The sequence below is a fragment of the Alexandromys fortis genome, unplaced genomic scaffold (genome assembly GCF_014885135.2).
Source record: "Alexandromys fortis isolate MF-2015 unplaced genomic scaffold, M_Fortis_MF-2015_v1.1 scaffold_412, whole genome shotgun sequence".
NCBI classification, from domain to species: Eukaryota; Metazoa; Chordata; class Mammalia; order Rodentia; family Cricetidae; genus Alexandromys; species Alexandromys fortis.
Genome location: NW_026068285.1, coordinates 211,769 through 223,585, shown reverse-complemented (window position 1 = coordinate 223,585; position 11,817 = coordinate 211,769). Strand labels below are relative to the sequence as shown.

The 11,817-nt window shown below is 47.4% G+C and overlaps 1 protein-coding gene and 1 long non-coding RNA gene across 3 annotated transcripts in view; one reads left to right on the top strand and one right to left on the bottom strand.

Annotated features, from left to right (window-relative positions):
• Positions 1-3,793: 3,793 nt before the first annotated feature.
• Positions 3,794-8,606, bottom strand: LOC126494827 (uncharacterized). Its single transcript, XR_007590077.1, has 3 exons — positions 8,261-8,606; positions 6,236-6,493; positions 3,794-5,681 (listed from the first exon to the last, which is right to left on the bottom strand). It is a non-coding gene; the product is annotated as an uncharacterized lncRNA (long non-coding RNA).
• Positions 8,607-8,771: 165 nt separating this feature from the next.
• Taf15 (TATA-box binding protein associated factor 15) overlaps positions 8,772-11,817 on the top strand; it is a 42,662-nt gene continuing 39,616 nt past the window's right edge. For both annotated transcript variants that reach the window (XM_050132238.1, XM_050132235.1), the window contains exon 1: positions 8,772-8,882. In XM_050132238.1, the coding sequence (XP_049988195.1) occupies positions 8,876-8,882 (7 nt within the window). In that variant the 5' untranslated portion in view covers positions 8,772-8,875. The remainder of the gene's footprint in view (positions 8,883-11,817) is intronic.

Below are 11,817 nucleotides of genomic sequence, written 5' to 3'. Positions count from 1 at the left end.
GGTGGACAAGCTTTGGTGGCCTGCAGGAGAGGTTCTGAAGGACAGTGGGACAGAGCTACTAAAGACAGAAAACAAAACCTCAATTCTCAGTTCAACTTCAATATTACATTAATAGTTGTCTAATGTAGGTGAGTGTCGTGTGGCATTTGGGACAGGCATATGAAAATGATTAGACAAAGTTCAACTGGGCAACTTATAATTTAACAGGCAACTGCAGGGTATATGTATGAATTATAGGTATGACAAGGGCAGATGGTAGTTTTGACTAATGGGTGGATTCTAACAGGCCTGGAAGCGCTTCTTTAGATCAGGGAGCTTTGGAAAGTATCAGTAAGGGGCACCTATCTGAGAGTAGACTCCGAGCAGAAGTCCAGTCTGACCTGATTCTTTCTGCAGCTAGATTCGCCCCATCTAGCACATTCTCTCCATTCTAGCATACCCAGAGTCCATTTCACCTGCACTATTGAGAAAGGGGAAGAGGGAGCTGTGGATCTCTAGATAACCAAGCATCTGCAAGAATACAGGCTTGACCACACAGATTCTCTTTCTGTGAATCCCAGGGCAATCCCATCCACACTAGTACCATTGCTGACTTTGGGAGCTACCTTGTTCCACTTTACCTTGTCTCCTTTGTGCTATTATGGGAACAAACAAACAAACAACAGCAACAAGATCCCCCCACCACATCAGCGCCTAGAGTAATGGCTCAGTGGTTAAGAGCACTTGCTGCACTTGTAAAAGATAGTAGTTCAACTTGCCGCACCCACATTGGGTGGTGCTCCCAACTGCCTCTAACTGGAGCTCCAGGGGATCTGAGACACTCTTCTGACCTTTGAGGGCATTAGCATCCATGTGCACACAAGCACATGTACACACATAATTAAAACTAAATATTTTAAAATAAAGATCTTAAAATTTTTCTGTGTGTATGGATGGTTTGCCTGTATTTATGTATGTAGGTCCATCACATGTGTGCAGTGTTCTTGGAGGGCAAATGAGGGCATCAGATTGCATAGAACTGGAGTTACAAACGGTTGTCTATGGAGGTGCTGGAAATGAAACCCAGCCCTCTGCAAGACAAACCAGTGCTTTTAACTGTGGAGCCATTTCTCCAGCCCCTAAAAGAAATCTTTTTTTGGTGGAGAGCCAGGTGTGGTGGCACATGCCTTTAATCCCAGCAATTGGGAGGCTGAGGCAGATGGATATCTGTGAGTTCAAGACCAGGCTGGTCCACAAAGCCAGTTCCAGGATAGTCAGGGCTACAGAGAAAGACCCTGTGACTTCTTTAGGAGAAAGCTACTATCCTATGCATTCTTATTTTAAAGGATGAGGAAAATGAGGCTTAGGGATTCCATCATTTGCCCAAGGTCATAGTTCTAGTAATGAAGGCAGGATTCAAACCTGAATGGTCTAACTCTAGAACACAGTACATCAAGTGGAATGCATGAAATGTGGTTCTTAGGTCCCTCACAGAAACACTTACTAAAAATTCTGGCTCCTGGGCTGGGCTATAGCTTAGAGGTTAAGTATTTGCCCAACAAGCACAAGGCCCTGGGTTCAGTCTCCAGAACACAACCCCCATTTCCCCTTCCAGAAATATTCAGATTCCTGAGGCTTACTGCAGACTTAAAGAATCACTAAACACTAAATACCAGCAGTGCCCAAGAGGAAATCAGCTCTGAGTTTTCCAATGGTTTTGTTTTTGTCTTCCTTCCTACCCTCTCTTTGCTGGGTGGTTTCTGATTCTGACCCAGCAGTGTTGGTAGCATTCACCACGCGTCCTCTTCAAAGAGAGCTGCCCCCCTCCCCGCCCTTCCTCCTGCGGAACTTGGGGTTTGGCTCAGCTCCTTAGAGCCTCCCAATCCTCCCAGAGTGGACAGAGCTCTGGAACTCATGCCAGGCCTGGGCATGCTGTGTGCTAAGGGGAGTAGCTGTCAGAGGCCATTCCTCCTGTTCTGGCAGAGGGTCACAGCAGATCCCTTGAACCAGGCAAGATGTATAATCCAGGACACGGAACCTTTAGGCCTCAGTTTCCCTCTGTATAACAAGAACAGCCAGTGTTGTCTTTGCACTTTCCTCCTCCCCAGGAAGTTTGCAGAACACAAAGTAGATTCTATCAGAAGGAATGGATTCTGAGCTCCCAAGTAAGTCAGTCACAGGAGGACCACCCTCAAGGAGTCCCCAAACCAATAAAATCTGAGGACTAGTGAGGACCGGAGAGGAGCTGGAGGGAGCTGGCGAGGCTTCCCTTGGGTGGTGCAGGCTTTGGTGGAGAAATGACTTACCACTGGCAGAGGCTGCTGAGCTTTTAGCGATGCAATTCCCCACTTTCTAGCAATCACCTCTGCCTATGACAGAGGGAAGCCCCCCTATCCAGCACAGTGGGCATGGCCTTCTCAGTCTAGGCATCTTCATAAGTGCACCTGCCTATATGTACTTTTGGATCTCATTCTCTCTCTCTGATCAGGGAAAAACAAGACATGAGGCTGACCTGGCTTTGAATCTTGGCTATTTTTCACATTGTGTGACCTTTGTAAATTAACAACTCTTGAGTTTCTGCCATTCCTCAAGGGGGACAAAGAGAATTCTTGTCTTTTTCTTTCCCAAGTCCCTGACAAGCAATGAGGAGTGAGCAGGATCATTAGTAAGCCTGAATCCTGTCAAGTACTGGTGATGGGTTGCACAGACACAAGTGTTTATCCCAACCCTGTGCCGTTTCCATACCTGGACCCGCTCACAGCCCAGACGACATACTGCAGAACAAGCACCGCGCTTCTTCCCCAAGCTGTGCTCAGTTTGGAGCAGCCCCACTGCCCCATCCCTCATCACAGCTTAGTAAAAGCCTCGGCCTCTTCTTGGTTTGTTTTTTACTCACACCAGGACCCTGGGGACTTGCGAGGAACACAATAAAAGCTGGGCCAGTCTGGCATTGTGCCCCACTTCCCTTCCACATAAAGGCTGTCTGCCCGCCAGGCATCTGGCCGGCAAGACTGGGCCAGTCTCTTGCTAGCAGCTGCTGCTTTGCTTAAGAGACCTGCTAACAGGAAAGTGTCTGGTTCCTTTCCACCCTAAACAGGAAGCGCCTGCCATGGTGGGAGGACTGGGTAGCCTCCTGCTGCAGCTGGAAAGCCTGCTCTCGAGGAAGGCTGCAGGAACTGGGTCCCAGGGACACCTCCCTCGCAAGGGCTGGAGTGCTGACAATGGCTACACACTGCCTGTGGCACTTGGCTTGGGGCAGCTGTCCTTCTTTCAGCAAACACTCATGAGACACTCACTTGTGCCTCCTGGGAGCCATAGGGCAGTTCTCCATAAGCTCTTCAAGTTGGAGGCGTTCACACACAAGCCAGAGAGGCAGGCCGTTTCTGTGTGGTGCTACTCCTACTTATTCATTGCACACAGCCCCCCACCCTTACTTCCTTTTAAAAAATGCATAATGTTGGAGCTGGGAGAGACAGTTGGCTTTAGTTGCTAAGACTATTTATTGCTCTTCCAGAGGACGCGGGTTCAGTTCTCAGCACCCACACGGTAGCTCACAATCATCTAGAACTCCCCAGTTCCAGGGGATCGAATGCCCTCTTTTTGACCCCTGAAGGCACCAGGCATGCAAAATACTCAATACACATAAAATCAAAATAAATAAGCTTTTTTAGAAATGCCTACTGTTTTGGGTATTGTGATGGGGTGCTTTAGGTTCAGAAAGAAGTATGCCACATATCACAGAACAAACTAAAAAAACTGGAAAGTCTCGAATCCTGTGGCTGCCTCAGGATCTCACTGCGGCCTCCGTGTGACTCTTCTGAGCAATTACTTCATTTGGCTTCTACTTGTGTGTCCTGTAGTTGACTGTATTTTGAAAAGAGCAGCCAGAGAAATCCTGGCCAAACAGGTCACACCTCTGCTCAAATAGCTCTCTCTGACAGCTTCTCCTCTCACCCTACTTAAATCTCCAGTCCTTAAAAATGTCCTTGCAAGGATTGCACCAATGATGGAAGAGTTGGGGAGCTAACCTGGCAGCAGAGGCAACATAGAAGTCATCAGTGGTAATAGGATTATAGGAGCCATGAACTGGAAGGACAAAGGGAGGGGGTGGGTTTTGGAGCCAGGGATCAGGGCTCTGAACATTTCCCTTCCTCCGGGAGGCAGGTGCTAGAGCTCAGGTCACCAGTGGAACCTGAAGCTCGGCTAACTCCCTGTGGAGTGACCTCTATTTCTCCTTGTGTTTCATCTCCACTCTGACTTCTTATCAGTTTCCCATTGACAAACACTATGTTTCGTGTGTGTGTGTGTGTGTGTGTGTGTGTATTTGGTATGTGTATTAAGTGTGTGCACATGCATATGTAGAGGTATGATGTGACAAACTTTTCCTGGACAAACACACACACTTGTTCACTCTAGAAAGGGAATACAGACCAATGTATGGATACACCAAAGTACAACTTGGTGAGCCAATGAGTTCCACTGGGGTTATTTACAGAAAGTATGGAGGTGGGGTTATGACTTATAGGAACAGCAATCACTTGAAGACATCTACATCACCAAAACCCACTCTAGCATGGGTGACAGCTCACAAAAGCTGGAAACCTGGTGCACACTGCGCAGCCTGCAGGCAGCTCAACAGGCTGGAATGTGTCTTTTCCTAGTGCCTCAGATAGTTTGAGCCTCTTCCAGGAAGCTGGCCTTGTCTGAGAATCCTCTTTGCAGCTTGGCTTGCCTGAGAGCAACACTCAGGAGTCATTTACATAGTCTTAAGGGAAAAAAGCCTGGTGAATCTGGTCAGTTTCCAGGACTTCTAGAAGTTGCCTGGAATTATTTACCTCCTATCTTAAGAAGAGTCTCTGCAGGTAGAATGTTTCGATTCCCGAGAAAACTGCCACATAAAGAGGCTAGAGGTTAAAGTCCAGTGTCTCTCTGAAACTGGAGCACACTTGATTTGACTACTCTAGCTAGTCAGCTTGCCCTGGGCTCTGGGTCTGCCTCCCAAGTGCTGGATTCCAGGCAGACCACCATAATGGCCCAGCATTTATATGAGTCCTGGGGATCTTAACGCTCATCTACGTACTTTTCTCCCCAGCCTCTTACTTACCAATTCCAGTGGTAGTAATTTACACAATATTTAATTTAAAGTAATTTTTTTGCATGGCTGAGGACTAAACCTAGTGGCTATAGCTTGCTGGGCACACAGCCAACCCAACACCCAGCCATCATGGGGTGGGTGAGGGGGTTGCAGAGGGCAGGACCTCCTGTGAGGCCATGGGGAATAGATCAGGGGCAAACAGGTCCAGAAATGAAACTTCCCAGAAACATCCTGCTGAAGCCGTTGTTCTCTCCTCTCAGCGTGTAGACCAAGCCAGGCGAGTGGATGCCACTAGAGAAGGGAGTGTCACCATGAAGCGGTAGTGGGTGAAGACAAAAGCTTGCTGTAGATGTCATCAGGGCCCACTCGATTCGTCTATGGGGCAAACGCTTGGAAGGCAGAAGGGCACAGGGCTTCATCTGTGGTGGAGGAGGCCCTGGAACAGAGCAGACATGGGAGGAGTTTTGAGTTTGGAGAACAGGGACACTGCACAGATCACTGACCTCAGTTCAAAGGCTGGCAGGAGTTCTGCTGCTATTCCATGGGATCTTGATCAACATGTTCACCTCTCGGAGTTTCAGGGTTATCCCTGTTTCACAAGTCTGTCCTGAAAATGAGATAATGGAGACAGAAAACTGTCACTCCTAAGTTAACTTCCTCAGAAGCTCCCACTTTTCTTCTTTAATTAATTAACTGATCATTAATTAATGCATGCACAGGTCAGAGGACAACATCCAAGAGTCGGTTCTCTCCTTCCACCATGCAGGTTCCAAGGAAAAAACACGGTCAGGTTTGGTGCTAAGTGGCTACCTGATGAGCCCTTTCACTGGCCCTCAAGTTTACTCCTTTTTAAACTATGATGCCCAAAGTCAACCATAAAGCATACAAGGCCTTTCAGAGTAGTTTCTGCCCCCCCCTTCTTTTGAGACATGGTCTTTGTTGTCCAGGTTGACCTCAAACTTAGGATCCTCCTGCAGCAGTTTCCTGTGTGCTGGGATTATACACATGTAGCTCCATTTGTACATGGTGCCCACTTCTGACAAGGCATTTCTTCTCATCCCCCATCCCTACAACTCCAGTGACAATCAGGGCTACTTACAGTGCCCCCAATCGCTCTCTCTCAGGATCACCAATGCAGCCCATTTTGCTTGGAATACCCACCAGCTAATTCCTGATTTTCCTTCAAAGCTTGCTTCAGGAGGCACCTCGTGCGGGATCTTTCCTTGATAATCCTACCTTCTCATAGACGAAGTGTCCTATTTTTAGAACATCTTCCAACTCTAGAACATTCAATTCCAACAACCAGTAGGAACTGTAGGTCTGCACCACGCCAATTATGCGACTGTTGTTTCTGGAGGGTGGCAGCTGGGTTTCTGTCTCTGTCTTTAGGACTTCCCAGGTTCTACACACAGAGCAGGCCTTAGGAAAGGAAGACTGATGAATAAGTGAATAAATAAGGATATAAACATAAGTAGTCAAAGATGAACAACTTTTTTTTTAAATAATTTATTTGTTTTTATTTTATGTACATTAGATTTTGCCTGCATGCATGTCTGTGTGAGGGTTTCAGATCCTGGAGTTACAGACAGTTGTGAGCTGCCATGTGGGTGCTGGGAATTGAACCTGGGTCCTCTAGAAAAGCAGTCAGTACTCTTAACCGCTGAGCCATCTCTCCGGCCCAAACAACACTGCTTTTTTTTTTTTTCCTTCAAACTTAAAAACAAAACAAAAACAAAAAAACTAACCCAGATCTCTTTCTTCCTCCTGAGGCCTGAATCTCTCCTGCTGCAGGAAAAGCTCTTCTTCTCTGGGTTATTTTCCTCATTACAGATTACAGATGCTCAAGTTATATGGCTCGTAGTAGTGGAAGACTTATTTCTTTAGCTTTGCTTGTTTGTACCCATCTGGAGGTTTTTTTTTTTTTTTAAAATAATCTTCTGTCTATACAGTTGAGGGCATAATGAGGAGAAAGGACCTCATGCACTTTTCTGACCTCAAGTATCACTTCTGAACTAGTTACTCCATCCCAATCTGTTCCCCATGGTCCCTAGCCCAGTGAGTGACACCTCCACCTGCCCATTTGTGTATATAGAAAACCTAAAACTCTGCACCAGCTCCTTGCACACGCACTGATCACCATTTCCTCCTAAGTGTGCCCGTGATTTCTGTCCTTACCTCCACAGCTACTTTGAGTCCAGTGCACTATGATCTCTCACTATAACCACTGCACTGGCCAGTGGCGTGATCTCTCTGCTTAAAATTATGATTTTTGTTTTGAGGCAAGGTCTTTCTTTGTAGCCCTGTGTGTTCTGGAACTCACCATGTACACCAGGTTGGCCTCGAATTCAGAGGTCTGCCTGATTTTGCTCCCTGAATGCTGGGATTAATAGGCATGTGCTACCTCGATGGGCTGAAAAAAAAATATTTACCAGTGCTGGGAATTGAATCCAGGAACTTAAGCATGTTAGGCCAGGCTTTAATACTGAGCAATATTCTCAGTAGCCCCTCTTCTCAACACACACACACACACACACACACACACACACACACACACACTTTTAGATGTCTCTCATCTCCAACCTGTTCTTCATTCTGCAGCTGGGAAATACGTATCTGATCTCACCCTTCTGAAGTCTCTAGTGGGTGGATCCACCGCCTTCAGGATAAAGTTCAAACTACAAGGCCTCTGCTATTTAGCCTCCTACTTTTCTGGCATATTCTAGTATTCTCCCCTGCAGGCGACACTCCAAACACATCAAGTTACTTGTTCTACAACTCTGGACAGATCTTTTGCCCACTTCTTCAACTTGATTAACTCATCACCCAGGCTTTGGTTCTGATGTCACTCACTTGGGGAAATGTCCTTCTCTTAGTTTTCCAAGCCCTTTCTCCAACAGAGTATACTGTACAGCGTTAGGTTAAAGCCCTCAGCAGTGGGGTTGGGTTTCTAGACTTCCAAATTCCACCTTTGCCCTTATTAGCCACACGACCTCAGTCTGTTCGTTTTTTATCCGCAACCTGGAGGAAATATTTCATCAGTTGCTCCGCGAATTAAATGAGATGATGTAAGACGCCGACAAATAGTTGTTATTATAAAGGATTGAGAAGCGCGATTCCCGCACTTATCCCCCGGGGTCAGTTCTGTGCGTGATTTAGACTGAACTCGCGTTTCTGTCCTCGTCTCACCTCGTCTTTTACCGGACAAGGCAGTTCGAGCAAGCCTGGAGGTGCTCGGGAACCGAGCTCGTCACGACTTTCGTCCCGCGCGCTCCTCAGACTCGGAACGCCCCCAAGTGGTTCAAGCTCTGCAGCCAGAGCCGGAGCGAGGCCGGTCACACCATTCCCGACGTTAGAGGAAAGAAACCCGATTCCCAGGCCAATAGCTCTGACTGGGGAAAAGGGCGCCTCCTCTTTCGCTTTCACAGCTCACAATTCTGCCCGTCCCAATACAATTAGAACTGGGGGTTGTAAACGGGACGGAGCGAGTCGGCGCGGCCGCCTCCCCTAGCCCCACGAGTGCTTTGGTACTTTCCTTTCTCAGTTCCCTCTCAATAATGGTACGGTCGCGGAGGGGCGATCCAGGAGAGACGCCGGGGTCGGCGGACCCGAGCGGGGTAGGATCACCCCTCCGGCCGCGGCGCGGTGGTATCGCCCTCCGCGCGCTGATTGGCTGCCGCGGTCCCGCAGTCGGCCTCAGACCGCCGCGCCGCCCTCAGAACAGCTCCAGCAGCCGCGCCGCCTGGCTTTTCGTTTCCCTTGTTCTCCGCGGGCCGTGGGGGCTCCGCGCCGCGGCTGTTAGGCATGTCGGGTAGGTGACGCCTCCGGCGAGCAGCGGCGAGGAGGGGTCCGGCGGGTGCGGGCCGCCTTCCCGCCCACCGGAGGGCTGCGAGGGAAAGCCTCGGGCCCGCGGGAGGCTCGGGGGGTGGGGGGGCGGCCGCGGCGCCGCCATGTTGGACTGGAGGCACGCACGCTCCCAACGCTCTTTGGCTACGAATCGCGGCGGGAGAGCTCTGGAGCTGTCTTTTGACCCTGCCCTTAGAACCTGCGGAGACGCGCAGCTCCCCGGGGAGGGGTGTGTGTGTGTGTGAGTTGGGGGGTGGGGGGCGGAGGCCCGCTTGCTCCATCGCAGGGGCGGGGGAAGTCGGGATGTGAGTGAGCATCAGCTCCTGGTCCTCCACTGCGAGCACCTCGGGTCTCCCAGCGAGGCCTCGTTCCTCAGCTTCCCCAATCCGAGAAGTGGAGCTGGGCCCTTCCCGACTCACTCGTTTATCAGGTGGGGGTCCGAGGTTCGGGGAGCTCTTTGCACAGCACGTTGCCTTTACACGCAACCCGCTCGTCCGGGTCATTCCCTCTGCTGTTAGCACCGGGATTGATTGGGGTTGAGGGGGGGTTGCGTATCCGGCTTCACCTTTGTACTCTTTCCCCCACCTGTTCATCTCCTGCACCGAAAAGTGAGCCTTGACAGTTGACGATGAGCGCTTTTAGGTCTTCGTGGCATTTCCCTTAGAACAGAGAGACCAGAGGAAAGACAGCGTCTTCCTCGAAGTGATATTTATGGAGGCCACGGATGTGTGGAAGAGAGGCATTTACCCCTCCCGGACAGCCAGTTTGAATCCTGTTAAATCAGAATCAAAAAGTCCTCCTGATTCTAACAGGTCCAGTTGATCGCACAAGGGCCTTTATTGTTGGGCTACATTTACAGGTGGCAGAGACAGACCCAGATAGCCACTTGATCTTAGAAGCCAGCATGAGTTCGTGCTTTCCTTCCGAGGGACATTGCCGAAAGCCATATGGCTGGAATGAAATAGGCCCTTTGGTAGTTTTACATTTACCTATTTACTGGAGACAGGATCTCATTATGTATCCTTGGCTGTCCCGGAACTCGATGTGTATGTAGACCAGGCTGGCCTCGAACGCAGAGATCCATCTGCCCCAGCCTCCCAAGTGCTGGGATTAAAGGCTTGAACCATACACCCACCAGTTTTTTTTTCACTTCTGTTAATTAGCAATCCTTTTTAAAAGGTTTCCCTAGTCCACTAGGGTGTGTGTGTGTGTGTGTGTGTGTGTGTGTGTGTGTGTGTTCGTTCGTTCGTTCAAGGCAGCAGCCGTGGGAGACCATTTCAAATGAGTAGGAAAGACTGGGCTGGGAAATGATAATCTTTCCTTAGATTAGCGTTGATTCCGAGGGGCTCTAAGCTTTTGGGGGTCGGAGTAGGATATCTGTCTGATGGACAGGGCTAAACTGTACTGAAGTTAGCTCTTCAAATTCTGTTTAATTCTTTTTCAGACAAGGGATTATTTCAAAGTAGACGTTGGTATGTCTGCTGCCAGGTACATAAATTCATCATGATACCTGAAAGGTCCAGAAGAATATGTACAAATGCTTCCTAAGAAAGGGTATATGTAGGTTAACCATGACTGTAAAAAAATTGAAATTCTATTCTTAAGTAGAAATTTGCCAAAATTAGTGCAAGCGGTGATAAGTAACAACTCGGGATTGTTTGGACAGGATCATCCAGTGTATCTCCAGGCTGGCCTTTAATTCATCATCTTAAACAGTCTCCTGAGTGGGATTACAGGCTTGCTGTACCTTGCCCAAACTCTGTTGGTTTTTTAATGTAATCATTCATATAAAACAGTGACATTTTTATAGGACTGAGTGGTTTCAATGGAAAACTTAAAGTTAGAGGCTTAAGTTAAAATCTTTTAAGATCTTTTTAGTGTTGTAACAACTTAACATGTTTTGTGATGCTTGTGTAAAATACTTTGACTTTTGTGTAAAAGTGATGCTTTTGACTTGTTTTTAATGCATGTTTAATAAACTTAACAATAAATTCGCCCCCAAGCAACTAGTATCATTAAGTTACATTCTTAAGCATTCCAGACCACACTTAGAAATTTGACTCAACTAATCCAGATGCTTGCTCTGTCAGAGTTTCAAACATATTAAAATATAATCATTTGGGCTGGAATTAATGCTTAGCATGCACAGAACTTAAGGATTTGATTGCCTGCGTGAGGGGAAAGAGATGTATTCATAGTATTTTGTCAGTAAGTCAAAATTATTATCAGTGACAAAGTTATTTGCGAAAGTGAATTACCAGAGCTTTTGAATTAAAATCACAAGTAAAATATTAGTTATATATAAAATAAAGTCAAGCAGTATTGACTTTATATTGCACCTCTATATGCACCTCAAAAAAAATATAGACAAAAATTTGGGAAGGTTAAAACCCATAGTAAAAATGAAGTAGAATCCAATATGATATGCATAGAGCTATTTTGGCAATTACCTCCAGGGAGTATAGGTTTTGTATGATGGTTTTATTTTCTAAGGGTGGGTGATGCAACCTTGAACTGTTAGCCTGATAATGGAAACTGAAACCCTTGTAAATCTTGGGTTTACAGGTAATTGATGTGAAGGATTGTGTCCTTCAGTGAAGAAATGAACAAAGAGGAAAAAAAATCCTAGTGTAAGTGTTAACAAGGAGGCCAGGCGGTGGTGGCGTATGCCTTTAATCCCAGCACTTGGGATGCAGGGGCAGGCGGATTTCTGTTAGTTTGAGGCCAGCCTAGTCTACAAAACGAGTGCCAGGATAGACTCCAAAGCTACAGAGAAACCCTGTCTCGAAAAAACCAAAAAAAAAAAAAAGTGTTAACAAGGAAGTTTAGACATTGTAGAATCTTGAAATTTGTAGCCTGGAACCTCTTATTTCTTTTAGTTACTCATTTAGCCTTTAGGA